Here is a 17,600-nt window from a genome sequence, read left to right on the forward strand (position 1 = left end):
CCTTCCCCTCTGGGTCCTCAGCGCTTCCCCAACGATCCTCCTTAGCTTGTTGAAGTCAGCCCTCCTAAAGTCTAGGGCTGTTGCCTTGCTGCAGCCCTTTGCCACCTTACGCTGGATGGTGAATTCCAGCAAGCGATGATCACTGTCTCCCAGGTGGCCCATCACCCGCAGCCCCCTCACCAGGTCGTCACCCGTGGCCAGCACCAGGTCCAACAAGGCATCTCCCCTGGTGGGGCTGTGCACCTCCTGGGTTAGATGGAGGTCCTGCACTCTGGCTAAGAACCGACGTGAGCGATCAGACTTGGCTGACTGCTCTTCCCAGCAGATGTCTGGGAAGTTCAGGTCCCCCATGATGACCACATCCTTAGCCCTCACTGCCTCTGTGAGCTGACCTAAGAATTCCTGGTCGAGATCTTCTCCCTGGTTGGGAGGTCTATAAAGTAAAGTAAAATAAAGTAAAGAACATTTGATTAAATGAACCAACAGTGCTGGTAAAACTGGTCTCAAAGTAACAGCATTATTTTTGTAATGATTGCATATTCCATGATTTGAAGGCTGTGGGATTTAATTTCAAAGCCATCCTCTGACATACAATTATGCCCTACAATCCAAATTTTGAAACAAAAGTTCCTAGCCTACGAAAATGTGAACCAAGTGATAATGCATAAAATATTTTACAGAACTGAAACACAAAAGGTTGTGAAGTCAAACTGCTCTGTTCCAAGGAGTCTAAACATCAATACTATGCTGTTTCACTGAACATCGTGAATGGACTTGCCCCTACAGCCCTAAAGTGTCTCTCAAAGTGTCAAAAGCTTTAAGAGGGATTCCAGAAGTCTAAGGTATATCTCCACAGACCTTGACGGCTACTCTGTTGATGGCCTGTTCGGTCTGTGGAATAACATACTGACTTTGACCATTAATATAATAGCATCCAGGCATCTGATTCCACCACTGTAATAGCACTGGTCCCCCTGGTACATGTGGTGGCTCTTAACTTATGCCAAAGGTGACCACCTGTGGCACAGACTTTTCTTAAAGGACTATGACATAACAGTGAAGCAGCAAAATAGTTTTTCTTTTCCAATGACAATGCATCTGCAAAGTATCACCGAGAAGAAGTTTCCAGGTGGTGAATGACCTGGTCCATCCAGGTAATTTCTGCCCAGATACTAAGTCTACTTGTCTGCTGTGACAAGTTTGTCACTTATGTTACAAACATAATTGCCTACATCTGGCATGGCTTGGGGACTACCACTTTTGCTGCTGAGTCAGAGTCTGGGGTAAGGAATCTCTTCCTGTCCTGCATATATGGATTGTTTTAAACTTCTATCACCCACTGATGCAGAGGGTGCACTTGGACAGATGAGAACACCTCACTGTGAACTGGACTTATACTTGTCTTGGCTTGCAAAAATCAGTTAAAGAAGACTGAAGCACTGCTGGCAGGGGTTGTCAGTGCCTCCCTTCAAAAGGGCAAGGTGACAGACACTCTGAGGTTATGATTATCAGGCCCCTGCTCAAGAAGTCATCACTTCATGCTGACTCCCCATCCAGTTACTGCCCTGTCTCCAACCTCCAGTTTTTAGAGAAGGTCATTGGACAGGTAGTATCCCAATAGTTCCAGGCACAACCGGAAGCCATTGGTTTCCCAGACACTTGTCAATCTGGCTTTCATCCTGGCTATAGCACAGAGACTGAGTTCATTCCCTTGGTTAAAGACCTTCACCAAGAGATAAACCAGAGAAATTGTACCCTGCTGATTCTACTAGATCTTTCAGGACCTTCAATATAGTCAACCATGACATGTTGCTAAAGTGTTTACATGACCTGATAGGCATTCGCAGGACAGGTCTAACTTGTTTCTGCTCCTTCTGATCAGGGAGGTTCCAGAGATTAGTAATAAAAACACGCTCATCTTCCCCTTGGGACCTTTCCAGTGGGGTGCCCCCCAGAGCTATATCTTGTCTCTCCTCCTTTTCAATATGTATTGGGCTGCTGGACAACACTGTGCAGAGGTTTGGAGTAAGATGCCATCAGCATGCTGATGACACTCTGCTCTACCTCTCCTCTTCTGACCCTGGCCCCACAGTTCCCATTCTTTCCCAATGCCTGGCTGTAGTTGGGGACTAGATGTGGATGAACCAGTTGAAACTGAATCTAGATGAGCAGACTACTTAAATTAGGGAGATGGGGATGTGGGGGGAGGAGAGATGCAAGGTATGGGAGACAAAGACACCCACCATTGTTTGGGTTCAGGGTTCCCTCATCCTCTTGTTTGCAGCCTGGTTTATCCTGGATCCATTGCTGTATGCAGATCCTCAGCTGGTAGCTGTGGCTAGGCACACTTTTCACCAGCTCCTTTCTTTCACTTTAAAAATGTTGAATGGACGTGTGGACCGCTTTGAATTGTAAATGTGGCTATTCACATACTTTTGATTGAGCATAGCTATTTTTTGTGGACCCCACAGACAGTCTGATCACAGGTTGAAAACCACTGCTCTACAGATATCCAGTTCAATGCTCTCCCTCTATAACATCCACTTCTGCCACTGCCTAAGAAAGGATACTGGACTAGATGGCCTATTAGTCTGACACAGTATGGCACTTCTTATGTTGGGAAGAGCAGCATCTAAATTGAATGAACAAGCAATGTCACCTTACTCTAATATTAAAAGCTCCAACTATGTTCATTAGAACTTCTACAGTGTAGTCTTAGTTCGTCTGGTCCAGTCCAGTGTGGGTAGGAGCTGCCTCAGCCCCACAGGGCTGAGCAAGTCCTGGGGAAGAGGTGTTGGTGGGCCTGTCCTGACTGGTCTCAAAGCCTCCATCTTGCAGGCAGCACTGTGAGCAGGCAGGCAGGCAAGATTATTGGTGTTGCACAGGTGAGTGGGGTACCACAGCTCCCCACTGCTGAGCCCAACCAATGTACCCAGGGTCGTGTGGGTGGGCTGGGAAGCCAGGCAGTTGTGGCACAGGTGGGTCGTGAAGTTTTTATAGTATTGGGGGGGGGCCCCTCAGGAAGAAACAGGTTGAAAATTCCTGCAGTAATTGACAATTTTATTCATTAAAGATGTACATTTTTCAATTTAAATAAGACCAGCTAAAAATGTTGAATGTACCATAATATCCAGAAATACTAAAACAGTATTTTTGATGGGAACCTACCATAAGGCTTCCATTCAGCCCATCTGAATAAAATATATTGTAGTGCCCATCACGCACAATGCCTCTCAGCGCCAACTTTTTCAAGTCATGGTGAACTGAACACTTTTCAACTTCCTCTTCACTTCCACAGCTAAGCTGTGCCTTTCCTTTCCTTTCCCATTTCCAATGATTCCTGTTTCTTCACTTGCCTTAAATGTCTGGCACCCATCATCAAACGGGGCTGAAATAGTTCACCCGTGATCCCTCTGTCTCACCATCACTCAGCCTGTTACATACAATTAGTGTGGCTTCATGCTCCATGAGGTGAAGCTGGACCAGACTGCCCTGTGCCTCATCTGCAAATAAACTTTGGAGGAACCCAGGACTCATGACAAAAACACCCAGTACCAGTCAAAAATGGGGGACCGATTGGCAGACGGATCCTTTGCAGTGTTTATCTGGAGTACCCACATATACTGAGGACTGCTGAGACACGGGGTTGCCATAGTTTGAAATGCTGTTTACTCTGCTGTGGCCCCTTTTGGTTTTAGACTAATATTATGCATAGGGGAAACACCAGGTATCTGGGTACAAGAAGGCAGTTTTCCTTAAGCCCTCCCAGGGATGACTGCTCTTCTGGAGTGGTTTAGTACCTGCTGAGGTATTGGGGCTTAATGCCCATTTTATGGAAATGGGAGGCTGTTCCCTAGCTTGCTCCTGCGGCCATATGGCTGAGGGCAGGTGAAACTTGGAGACATCTGAACCCCAAGCCTCTGGGCTTGGGCCTGCATGTAAGATGCCTGCCAAAAGATGTGGGAAATATCTGGTGGAGGTGAAGGATGTTTGCTGGCTGTAGGGTCTAGACTGGACTTATGGTTCTGGACTGACTCATGGATTTGGACTTGATTTAAATTGGAACACAAAAGATGTCTTTAAAAAAAAAAGTTTGTATTACATATAAATAGGTACAAAAGAGCTGCTTAAAAGTGTGTTTATGGAGTATTTGTGCTAAAAGTTGCAATAGTTTCAAAGAAGGTAAAATGCATCAATTCTGAATATATTAAGTCTATGAGTGCCTGTAGCAGTTTTCATATATTTGTTTATTATTTCAAGGTCAGGGTTTTCAAATTTGCTCATTTCCAGGTGCCCAGGGAGAACATGGTCTGACAGTAAGGGGAGGGGGGGTAGGAGGGGCTGCAAAGAGGAAGAAGCTGGTGGGGGGGGCAAAGGGCAAGGGGGCTAACAGACCACCTAGATTTATTTTCCCTGATGCATCAGTGGGAAGGGGACAAAGTCAAGCAAACTTCCAATAATCAAAATTCCACACCTAGAAAATTATAACAAATTTATACGTTTTCCGTATATTGAATCAGTTATTGGGGGGTGGGGTCTTTTTACATTCAGGGTAATTTTATATTCAAGTAAATATGGTAATTGGGAAAAAATGTTGCGTTTAAGAGAACACTTTATCCCTGGATGAAGTCAATACTGTATGCAGAAGAAAGAAGATAATTTGTAGTCCTCAAATCCTGGTCTTACTATCTGAAGAACAAATGTATGAAACCTTAAAAGATACAGATCTTAAACAGGTATTATAACTCATTGAAAATGTGTTTTCAGCACCCCAATTTAAAGGACTGATAGCCCCTCTTTTAGCTGTCTCCTGATAGCAGAATATCAAATGATTTGCTTTCAGATTTGCCCACTTGTCTGCTGTGCGTGTGTTTAAGTGGTTCAGTATACTGTGAAGAAACTGACATTGAATCTGTTCCCCCTCTGCCAAAGGAAACAGCCTACCTTTATGCACGATTCAATAAAATAAAGAAGGTGGTAGTCTCAGATTTTGCTGATATTCGTAAGTAATTATTTAAAATTTAAATCTTGTAGTTAAACTGATATTAACTAACATTTAAAGTTCAAATATTTTCTAGGCTGAAAGATGAAATGACCAGAGAATTTGTCAATTGGTAGCAATACCAAAAGAGAGGAGTTCTCATGACCTATTTTTGGGAGGGGAGTGTTGCTTTTTGTTTTATTATTTTTTACTTCAATGACCAATATTTGGAAAGGCTTTGAAGAATCAGGTCTTGTAGTTACAGTCACCAAACAGAGGATAGAAACAACATCTAGAATTACATGTGTTCATATCAAAGCTAACACATACAGCATAAATTATTGATCATAGGTTGTAATATGCTGCCAACAACACTCAAACAAAGAACCATTTGTAGGAAGAGCTCATTAAATTACCTTAAACAAAAAAAAATATGTTTAGTGAAATCATAAATCGTACACGCACTGAAGAAAAAAGGAGCCCCTAATTCAGGGGTGGCCAGAGTTACTCACCCTGGAAGCCACATCCGATCCTTCACTGAAGTTCAAGAGCCGGATTGTGGGGGGGAGGGGGGTTCTGAGCAACCCAGAGTGAAGGTGACCACCCCTGCCACCCTCCCCCTTGTCCCGCCAGCAGCCACTGGGTGCTGGCTACAGGACTATAGTCCTGCCTCCGCAGCACTGAGCCACTCCAGCCTTCTCCTCAGGGGGCGCACCCCAGGGTAAAGCAGCATAGCTACAGCCAGCACCTGAGCTGGTAGTCCCCAGCTGGGAGAAGTCAGTGGGGTTTATCCACTCTGCCCCAGTAATAAATAAAATGCTAATTAATACCTACTACTTCTTCATACCTAGATACTTTATGTAAAATTAAATGAGGAATATTTCAGCATTGCAGATTTAAACAAAATGGTAGGAGGATGACCATGTAAAATTAATCCAGAACCCTTCTCCATACATGCAACACTGTACAATTTTATGCTGTTGCCAGGTGCCTCATTCAACCCTGTATGCAACACAGTGAATGGGCAGTTCCTCAGGTAGTGGGCAGCTCCATGCCTTATTAACCGCATATCAGTGTTTAAATGGTATGAATACAGAGTTATTAATTTCATTCTAAGCTTTTCTATGGCACTCTTCACTATAGAGTAGTCCAGAAGGCAGATCGATTAGACCTGCACAACTATGGGAGGTAAGACAGTGATAGTTCCACTTTTATGCAAGAAACAGAAACAAAGGTATGAAAACTGTCAAATGTCTACTAGCTTGGGGTGCCTAAACAAACACTGAAGGCCTGAATTTTTACATAACACTATGTGCAGAGCAACAGCCCCAATGACTTCAGTGGCAAATGCTCAAAATTTTTATAAATTGGGCCCAATGTAAAAACCGGTGCAAATTACTTGACTGGGACACCACACAGGAAGTTAGGAGGGAAAAAATAGAACTTAGAAGCACTTACACACCTTCAGGGAGCCTGCTTCAACATGCTGGAAATCCAGCATGAAATTGATGCAATCTGACAGTCACACTCATCATGTGCATCTGTGGCACAGCACATTTCCGTGTAGCAAAAATGGCGGCAGTGCACTTTGAAATAAAACATGTTTGATGTGCTTTAGTTCAAAGCACCCCACCATCATTTTCTCAGCACAGCAATGTGTTGCGCCACTGATGTATGTGCTGTGCAGGTGCTTTTAATTAGCCCAGCTCGCTAATTAGAAGTGCCCAGTCAGTGCCTTGTTGGGAACACATGTAAAAATGCCCTTGTTTTCCAGGTTGATATTAACCTAAATTAAAACCATGATTATCTTTTTGCTGACCTCTACTTCAATTCACTACACACCTTTCCATTTTTACAAGTGAAGCAGGAGTCCTACAGAAAGCAGAAACATTTTATTATGCCACCACAAAGCATCATCTATTGAGTACAAAGGATATGAAGTTTATAACAAACTGACAACAGCAACTTACTTTTTAATTAAGTGTTGAAGAAACTGCAACTTGTAGTGATGGTATATTATGCCTTTGCTTTATTTTACTAACAAAAAAATAAAAACCAATATTCAGATTTTTTTTCTTTGTAGCTACCTTAAAGAGAATTGATTTTACTGGAAATATGATAGAAGTAATTGAAGATGGAACTTTTGCAAAACTTCTGTTATTAGAGGAACTTTCACTTGCTGAAAATAGGCTTGTAAAGCTTCCAGTTCTGCCTCCTAAGCTAATTACATTCAATGCAAACCACAACAGAATTAAGAGCAGAGGAATCAAAGCAAATGCTTTCAAGGTAAACAGAAATGATAAAAACTGAACTGAAATAATGTAAAACAATATCTATAGTAGTCTAGTCATTATGATATTAAATTGTTTATTCTTATTTTTAAAAAACTAAGTATAAGTGTAAGAATCTTTTTTTTTTTTTCAGATTCTTAGAATACTACACTTTAAAGGCATTACAGCAATGATTCTCAAACCTTTAGATTCAAGGCACCTTCCATTAGACTCAAACCACCACTTACAAAATGCTAGCACCTAGTTTTATGTCATATTTTTTACTATGGAAAAATAAACAGAACAAGTCTTCCATTGCAAAGAAACAGAAAGTTCACAATAGATCAGAACGTTTTTGTCACTGGATTCCTGTTTGAAATCTCTAAAATATCTTGTGAATAATGTGCAGGTATTTGCACACCTAACAGTAACTATTTGTAGCACTCCACTCTCTAGGAGATCTTGCCTCATCCTAGTTAAGAATCACTTCATTATAGAATAATATCAGTTGTATCAATTGCTTAATAACATCAACTGATTACGGGTGCATATGAGTTCCACAGTTCTAAGACCTAGGCAAACAAGTATTATTTGCTCCCAAACTGATGTCAGATTTGATAATCCTTAAACTTTCATTGGTATACCACAATTGGTATTCCATAACTAAGTAAGAAAAATGGTTGGCTATCATCATTACAGAGTGTATAAAAGGTAGCCTGGGTAACATGATTGAGAAGAAACTTATCTTTTTGTGATTTTTTAACTCAGTCTTAGAAAATAATACTCAAATGACTAACATACATATATATGCAGCTCAAACTTTCATATGGAAATAATTCTGCAGTCGTGAAAAGCTACTGCATTTATTCATTACGAGTTACAGTAAAATTTGATAAATGAACAATATATGGCTTGATTTGATTCTAAATGAATACTCACATATCATCTTGATGACACAGTAACCAAGGAAAATATGCTGACAGGGGCCAAAATGGGAGGACTTGCAGTGTAAGGCTCAGTAAATGTATTACGATCCCTTTTTATACCAGGTTATGATTGCACTGCCTTCAGGTTAGGAAAGGGGTAGTTCAAGTATTCAACTACATATAATCAGATATTTATATGGTTGCATAGAGAGAGAAACCCCACCCCCACTTCTTAAGTCATAGGGTACCATCCATCACAACACAAAATATTTAATGAGAAAGTAAATTGATGGGATTTTAAACTATCTCCAAGTAACTACCTTTTCATTTTGAATAATCACTTGGTTTGAATATTCAAACCAAGAAAATCACAGTGGTCTCAAATTGTTTAAGTCTCTCTCAAGTTTTACACAGAACTTATTAAAAACATTTCAGAACAAATGGAAATGCATGTTACAGAAAATGCTTAATATGTTCGTATATTTTGTATTATGTGTAGTACTTCCAGCAAAAGAATTTTCATGCCGGATACCTTTATGAACATTCATTAGGGATGCACAGATCAGGATTTTTGAGGCTGATACCAATAGCTGATATTTGAGGCAGCATATTGTCCGATACCGATCCAATATAGCTGCCTCCAGGTGGTAAGCCCGGTGTAGTGGAAGGGGAGAGGGGAGGGAAGGGGCATGGGAGGGGGGGCAAATGAATGCTCCCGACAATGAGGGAGGGGACGGGGCAGAGGCAGGTGCTGCCCAGGGGGATAGAGGAGGGTGTGGTACAGAGGTGCGGCTCATGGGGTGAGGGAAGCTCTTGCCTCTGCTTGCACCCTGGTTGGGAAGGAGGGCATATGCCCCTGGATCGGCGTGGCGGCAGCTGCAGGGTGAAGCTGGAGCTGGCACTGTGCAGGGCTTTCCTTGACAGTGGCTGGGCTCAGAGTGGGCTCTGGGAGGGGCTGCAGCCACTCCAAATTTTGCCACAGCTCTGTTCCCGGTCTCATGCCACTGTCTGACGCAGCCCTGGCTTTCCCCGGTACCTGGGTGGAGGCAGAGCATTCAGCCAGGGTTCAGCTGGGCAGCGGCGCAGGGCTGGGAGCAGAGCTGTGGCTAAATCTGGGGTGGCTGCAGCCTCCTCCCAGTGACACTGGAGCATGCTCCGAGCCCAGCCCCCGGCAAGAAGAGCTACACAGTGCTGACTCCAGGTCCACCCCCTAGCTGCTGCCCATCCCGTGCTGCACAGATCCAGAGGCACATGTTCCCCCCACCCTCCTGAGGTACAAGCAACAGTGGGAGCTGCCCCCACCATGAGCTGCAGCTCTGTCTTGCATCCCCCCTACCCCATCTGCCTGCCCATGCCCCCTCCCTCAACATGGCAGGGGGTGTTGCTCTGCCCCACCATGCCCCTTCCCTCCCCCCTCCCCTTCCGACTTACTAGCTGGGGTGGCAGTGAGCTATGAGAGCTTCCCTCCCCAGGCTGCCGGCTCTGCTCCATGCTGTACTGTGGCTGCACACAGCACAGGCATTTGTTAGCCAAATTATCAGCACCACGGGGCCAATATCCGATACACACAATTTTCTTCATGTCAGTACCCATCTGGTATCAGATTGAAGTACTGGTGTACCTCTAACATTTATTGACTAAAATTATGGATTCAGAAGTAAAATACTGAAATCTTTATTACTAGACAGGAACATGAGTTATTAAACTGTTAACAGAATAATCACGACAACTCATTGCTAACATATTTCCTCACACCTCTTTCCTACAGAAGCTGACCAATTTGTCACACCTCTACCTAGGACATAATGCACTAGATTCTGTACCTCTAAATCTGCCAGACAGCCTGTATATTCTGCACCTTCAGGTATTCTCAAAATATTCCTGTTATTATAATACAGAGAGTATAACTAATCATTTAAATTCAACCCTATGTAGCTTTTATATAGGTTCTGCACGTGTAATACATTCAAACTAACCTTGTTTTGTTATTGCAGTTTAACAACATAACTACAATCAAAGATGATACTTTCTGCAAATCTAACAACACACGTTATGTCCATCCACATATGGAAGAGATAAGAATGGAAGGCAATCCAATCATCTTGGGAAAGCATCCTAATGCTTTTTCCTGCTTGAGAACGCTGCCTATAGGAGCATACTACTAACCACTACCTATACAATTATACATGCTATAAACTTAAGTATGATAACAGAAGATCATTTTTGTTTCTGAGTTTAAATGGTTACATCCTCTCCCTTTTTAACAGTTTCTCTACATACCCAAAGAATATTTAACCATAATATAAATGTATTCTAGTCTGGAAACTAACTATGTAAAAATGCACTTTTCACTTGCCATTCCCTATTCCACCCATGTGTTCAAAATCATATGGTTTTGACACTATAAAAAAGTCTCTAACTTGCAATCCTTAGGTTTGCAAACATTCTTTATTCAGAGGCAGAACTATACAAAAATATTGTTTGGATTTTTTCCAGGCTTAGCAGCAACCTGAAAAGATTTGATTTCAGGTTGGCACAAAAGAAAACTTCCAAGGAAGTGTCTAAATGCAACATTTTCAGTCATTTCAGAATTTTTTTCCCAGCAAAACTGATGCAAATCTTTCAGTCAAAAACAGTTTCTTAACTGAAGAACTTTATCAAGCTCTATTTAGAGATATCATTCCTTTCAATTAAATGTTTTAGTAGTAATACTGCTGTTACTAAAGGCTGAGGGTTACTTTAAGTTTGAATTACTTTATTCTTATTAGCGCTGTAGAGCCAACATAGTACAAAGAATGGTATCCTGGCCTGTATATCAGCACAGTTGGTGACCTAATTTCAAGCACCAGCACAACTCTGTTCTCAATTAGCCACATTAGGATTACAATGGTATAACACACAGACTCTCATGATGAACCATCTTTAATACTGATTAAAATACATTAACTTGACAGAGCATTATTTTGTTAAGGATTTCCTTTGATTTCATTCCAGGAAAAGCAGTTGAACTTAAATAAGGTTTAAGTAAGCATGGAAGTACTATTGTTTTTTATTTGTAAATAAAATACCTTGCTAAGGAATTCACTGAAAAGAAACAAAAAGATTTTTGCAAGAGTCATTCTGAAGAGTAAAAACTTTTTTCAATTACTTGAAAACTGCAAAAATACTTTGAATAAAAATCAAAGTTGATCTTATCAAGCACAGAACCACTTTTAAAAAAGTAATGTGAAACTTGATTAACACCATTTAACCCTCAATTACTTTAAGACCCAGGCACCACCTCTCATATTAATGATCAGGACTTTTGACAGCCACTCACATTAAAGCAGAGATAATACCCTAGAGATATTAATTCTAACAACATTAATACACATGTTCAAATTTTTTTTCTTTCAAGTGATTTGTTCATTTGTTTGTTTTAATAAAAATCTGGAGTGAGCTCATATGGCTTAATTGCTTCAGAAATATGAATGTTAAAACAAAAAAATGCTACATGGTTAATACAAGACTTTCCTAGGCAAGAGATACACATAAGGAGCTTGGTGAAACATGAGAAGTTCTAAATTCCCTAATAATATAATAACTAGCTTAGGATCTCTATTAGTATAGTTATTTTAACTTCAGGTTTATAATGCAAGATTTAGGGGGGGGTGGTATTTCTAAGACTTATTAGTAACTTTTTCATTTCACATTTAGTAAAACAATATCATATCACTGTGCTGTAGGGCATTAACAACCGGACAGTGAATGCTGTCAAGTGTCCATTAAATGCCTCAGATACCTCCATATTTACCTGAATCTAAGATGACTTTGAGTTTAAGATAACCCCTCAATAATTACATTCTAAACCTGGAAAATTATAAATTTGTTATAATTTTCCACCTCTAGAATTTAATTATTGGAGGTTGTCTTTAATCTGTCCCCCTTACTGCTATGCCATAAAAGCTGTGGCAAACAATGGGAAAAGCAGAGTTGGGGGTAGAAGCAGGGAGAAAGCAGGGGTAGGGGAGGCAGGCTGCCTGCCCCCACCCATTGTCCCCCTGGTGCCTGCCTCCTCGCCACTTTCCTATCCCTTGGTCTCCCCCCCACCTACCTCCACCTTACCCCTGCACCTGCTACAGCGGAGCCAGACTGTAACTAGGAGCCATGAAGGGCAGCTCGGCAGGGAGCCCAGCTGGCTGGAGACCACAGCAGCAGCATGCAGATTCCTCCTTCCCTGCCTGGCTCCCTGTCAGCAAGGCAGACAGACAAGGGGAGGCAGGAAGAGGGGCTGGGCAGACATTGGAAATAGTAATCTATATGCTGCTAATGCTGTCCCTACCCCAGCTGGGCTCCCTGCACAGCCACTTCTCTCAGCTCCCAGGTGTGATACTTTATTCTAAGAAGAGGCTTTGTTTTCCACATGATGAATGGGGGTGGGGAAGGACAACCTTGTCAAGTAAAAATAAACTCAGTAAAGTCAAGTAAATGCAGTATGACTGTGAACATGCGAGTACAGAAATCTAACAGGCTTTTTAGTAGTGTCCAAATCAAAAAAGTTATTTGGGTTGGTATGTTCTCCTGAAAGAAAAAACATGTTAGAATAGTTTTAAACATGGAAAGCCACAAGATCTTTATGCCTCTGCTCTGTAATTTATAGTAAACTTAGTACCAATTTAAATTCTCTACTTTTAAACATGAATTTATCAGTCTACTATGCCTGTTAATAAATTTAGAGAGTTAGTATCTAAATGTTGTATTACCACTTTCCATTTAAATATATTAATGACTTATGAAATGCTGATGCTTTAATATTTTAGTCCCATGTAAAAATATTTAAAATAATTCCACAGCAAATGAAATTAAATTCAAAGTTCAAGTCAAAGTGATGTTAAGAGGAAAAAGGAAACAAACACACACACACACACACACTATAAGGACACTCTTTTGTCCTTATAACGTCAATTGCTTAAGATGAAGAAAACTCAAACAATAGACAATGTACAATATTGTTGCACATGTAGTATCCCAGATCTTGCCCTCATTATAAATCATTAATAATAAACAAAGTTTTCAATAATTAATAAGATCAAAAATGATTATAAATGGTCTTTACACTGCTTTCCTAGGATAATATTATTTTTATATATTAGAAAGCTATATTAAAATTACACTTCAACTGCCATTAAAAGCTTAATTTATAAAATGTACTAGATATTAGCAGTTATGCTGATTTCAGTTAAAGGTAAGTGGTATTCTCTGAAACCATAAAAGTGTATTAATAATGCACAATAATTAATTTATCCTTCCCACCTAATAGTAGTTTAGCTCTCCAGATCCCTTAAATAATATTAATATGGCTGTAAAATGAAGTGATTTTTAAAGATATGTTAATAAATAAAATTTGTATCGCATGCTTACTTCATTAGTAATCATATCTTATGAAGCTGAATATGGATTTCTTGCCCTACTGATTTTTTTTAAAATGAAAGTTTAAATTACTGTTTTCTTAACAGTTCCCTAGCATCAGTTAAAACATATCAGCAGAGCTCCCAAAGCAGATCTGATTATTTAAAATTTTACAAGTCTACATTAGCATATTATGAATTTATGCCATCCATGTTGCTACACTGGTGCAAATCTCTAATATAGATGTACTTCATTGCTACTAGGGGACAGCAGGAATATAAATCAATTGGTTTAACTACAGTATTAACCCCAACAAATAACAGAGCATGTAGAAGACGCTTCCTCACCCCTTCTGACTATATGCATGACATTTTTGCCAAGCATGGGCAGAAGTAGGTATAAAAAAAGTTAGTGCTATTTTTAAATGTATACATTTATAACCTAGGAAAACTAATTCTACAAGATTAACGTACTGTTATAATTTTTAAACTATAATGCTTAGCAGTTTTGTTAAAAAATGGACCTACCTGTTTATCATATCTATTTATTTATATATCTTGACTTCTAGAGAAGTCAGCCAAAGACATTTTGGGGTTATTGCTCACTGCTTGCTTTAAAGTTACAGGTAACTATATTAACTGCCATAGAGATGTGATTTACAAGATCTAGCACAACCATCAGTCCTTAAATTACTACAGTTTTACATGCAGTTCATCACCTGTATAAAATGCATTTATAGCAAGATTTTTGTACCTGAGGGAGAAAGCGTTTCCAAAAGTGTCAAACCTCTCTCACAAATATAGTTAGTCCAATAAAACATAACAAAAACACTGTTTTTCTAACAGAAATCAAATATGTTTCAATTTAGTTAACAAAATCATTACAGCTCTTAAAGCAGAAAGTTCTATGAAGGAACAAAAACCAAGTGTGGCTGCTTCACATCTCAAAGTCTTAGTATGGAGAGGCAAAGATTTCTTAGGATGATGTCTTTTATTAAACCAGCTATGTAGTTGAGAAAGTATTAAATGAGATTTAAATGCAAGGCATTCTTCTTCAGGTCTCTGATCACACGGAACTAGGCATGGCATAGTCACTATGGCTCCCTGTAATCAGAAACCTGAGGAAGAATGTCTTTTATTTGAAAGTTTGTCTTACTCTATCCAAATGACACAGTTGGTCCAATAAAAGATTACCAACCAAAGAAATCGTTGCCTTGCACAGAATTTCTGGACCACTACAGCTACAATATTACTCTTATATTAATTACTATTAGCATGAAGAAACATATAATAGGATGGCCACCTATTTAGGAAATTTGCCAAAAACTAACATTTCTCATGGCTACCCAACCATTACTATTCTAAATAATCTTGTAAAATATTTAACACAAACAAAAAACTGTAAAACAGTGATTTGGGGGACAGTCTCCATCCATTATCATTTAATTCCCATCAGCCATATTCCCCACATGAAATAATCTAACATCTCACTCTTCAGGGTGGACCACCCCAGCACACAAATGCACACCATAAGCAACACTGTTAAAATTTACATATGTGATTATATGGTGTCTGTACCCTTGTGATACTGTCAAAGATTTCTAGAGTATGTAAAAAGGAATATTTATTTTTAACATAAGGTGTCCTTTTATTTTCAGACAGGTGCTAACAGTACTATATTCACTGTTTCATCCTTTCCCAAAGTCTATTAGCAGGGAAACAGAAATAAACTATACCATGATCATGTTTTCACCATTTCCCATATCATGCCTCTAGACCTTTTACTGCCTCTCCCACCTTAAGAAATACTCTTTATACTTTTACAAAAAGCAAACTAATTCTCTTAATAAGTCTACATTCTTCACATTTAGTAAAATGTCCCCAAAAATGTATGCTTTTTCTAAACGCTTCTGTTATAAACACTGTTAAAAAAAAAAGAACATTATACTTGTCATACAGAAAGATATTTCTGGTATATCAATAGCAAGTCATCATAAATTTGTGATCTTCACTACTCAGTAGCCAGCATTAATATTTTGCAATCTAAATACCAGTTTACCAGGGCAAACAAACTTTTCCCATCTTTTATTATCCAAGTGTCTATGTACACATTCTAAGGACTAATAATGTATCACTGAACATGTTGGCTACAAGTAATCCATATTTCCCTATTCCTTCTTTTCCATGTGAGAGCCTTTGAAAGAACAAACAGAACTGTTCTTATACTATGGCTTGAAGTACTTCAGGGTGGATTTATCTGAATAGCTGCAGAGAAATATAGGATAAAAAAAAAAAAAAATTACACAATCTTTACCCATCTCACTCCGGCTCCAGCACGCAATTGGGAGGTGCAAGAAAAATAAAAAAGGTTGAGCATCACATGCGTGAATGGTTCCATGAATGCATGAGAGAAACAGCACAGAAAAGTCATGTAGAAGAGTGCAACAGAAAGAATTATTCTAAACATATGAAAAAGCAATAGTACATATCAGAGTTTAGGTACCGAAAGACTAAGGTTCATTCACAGTGCAAGGAGTGTTTGGAAGAAGGAAATGAGTTAGAAAGCTTACTGAGGGAACTATTTAAGATGGGTAATGATACGCTTAGTGTACAACACATTTAATAAGCATTTTAATAATTTTAAAGAAATTATCAAGAAATCTATTATCCTGGAACTAAAAAGAGTGCTGGTAAGTTAGGTAATAAAATTTGCTTGTACCTTTTATACTTATGCATATGAAATTAAATAAGGGAAACACACCACTCAAGTGCCTATTCCTGTCATAATAAGACCATTAAATAAACAAACAAAACCAGAAATACCTCTAGGAAGGTCCAACCAAGATAAGTTATTAATACAGGCATACCTCGTTTTATTGCGCTTCACTTTATTGCGCTTCGCAGATATTGCATTTTTTACAAATTGAAGGTTTGTGGCAACCCTGCGTCGAGCAAGTCTATCGGCGCCATTTTTCCAACAGCATTTGCTCACTTCGCATTTTTTATCAATAAAGTATTTTTTAATTAAAGTATGTACATTGGGGTTTTTTTAGACATAATGTTATTGCACACTTAATAGACTACAGTATAGCGTAAACATAACTTTTATATGCACTGGGAAACCAAAAAATTCATGTGACTCGCTTTATTGCGATATTCGCTTTATTGCGGTGGTCTGGAACCAAACCCACAATATCTCCGAGGTATGCCTGAATTCTCTGAAAGACATCATCCAACTTTATCTTTGAACTTTTAAGGTATTGATCAAAGTGAAAGGAAGTAACATAACTAGAAAATGTTTCAGAATTTTAACATCAAAAGTGGAGCAACACAAGAGTCTACATAGCATTCACAATTCTATTCTATGCCTTTGACATAAAAATTACTGATTTCCTAACCTGTCAAACTTAAATCATTACTTTCTCTAAAGAGTATTAAAAAACCTTATACCCTCTAGTCTGAACCAAAATACACAAACCCTCCTCAGAACATGCTCTCTCAAATTTTAATCTATTGCTGCATGATGTTAGTAACGTAGGTTTTGAGGGGGGAGGGAGGTTGTTTTGTTTACAAAAGTTCTTTTCTGTCAAACTAATTCACTGGCATTATAGACAGATATTTTCATAGTTATAAGTATCAAGCCATTTTCTAAGTATGTTATTAGAATAATATTATGTATCTTTACATAAAGTACTTAACTGCATATATTTGCAGTTCATTCAGACATGGAATGAAATTACTATAGTGCTTTTGTTTTTTATTGTTACTTATTTTTTTTTATTGTCTAAGGAGTTCTGTCAAATAAAAAAAAGCAGAAAAAAGTTAAAGTTCATTTCTTAAAAATGAGACAAAGGAGAATACTGAAATGACTACATTTGGGATTGTCAGGATGCATCCTAGAAATGCAATTATTAGCAAATTTTGGTTTTTAAAAAATCTTCTTTCAGAGCACAGCTATAGTATAATTCACCTGACCATAACAGGTTAAGATGGGAATTAAATTATGCAACCGCTATACTGATCTTTATTTAAAAAC

At 39.1% G+C, this 17,600-nt stretch overlaps 2 protein-coding genes across 9 annotated transcripts in view; one reads left to right on the plus strand and one right to left on the minus strand.

The window, feature by feature from the left end:
- OGN (osteoglycin) overlaps positions 1 to 16,272 on the plus strand; it is a 33,231-nt gene extending 16,959 nt beyond the window's left edge. For both annotated transcript variants that reach the window (XM_090022875.1, XM_090022873.1), the window contains exons 4-7: positions 4,844 to 5,002; positions 7,065 to 7,267; positions 9,946 to 10,041; positions 10,172 to 16,272. In XM_090022875.1, coding sequence (XP_089879001.1) covers positions 4,844 to 5,002; positions 7,065 to 7,267; positions 9,946 to 10,041; positions 10,172 to 10,342 — 629 coding nt within the window. In that variant the 3' untranslated portion in view covers positions 10,343 to 16,272. The remainder of the gene's footprint in view (positions 1 to 4,843; positions 5,003 to 7,064; positions 7,268 to 9,945; positions 10,042 to 10,171) is intronic.
- CENPP (centromere protein P) overlaps positions 1 to 17,600 on the minus strand; it is a 319,520-nt gene that overhangs the window by 250,393 nt on the left and 51,527 nt on the right. The gene's annotated exons all lie outside the window — the stretch shown is intronic.

This window comes from Crocodylus siamensis, chromosome 11 (assembly GCF_052110815.1).
Source record: "Crocodylus siamensis isolate JL-2025a chromosome 11, ASM5211081v1, whole genome shotgun sequence".
Lineage (NCBI taxonomy): Eukaryota > Metazoa > Chordata > Crocodylia > Crocodylidae > Crocodylus > Crocodylus siamensis.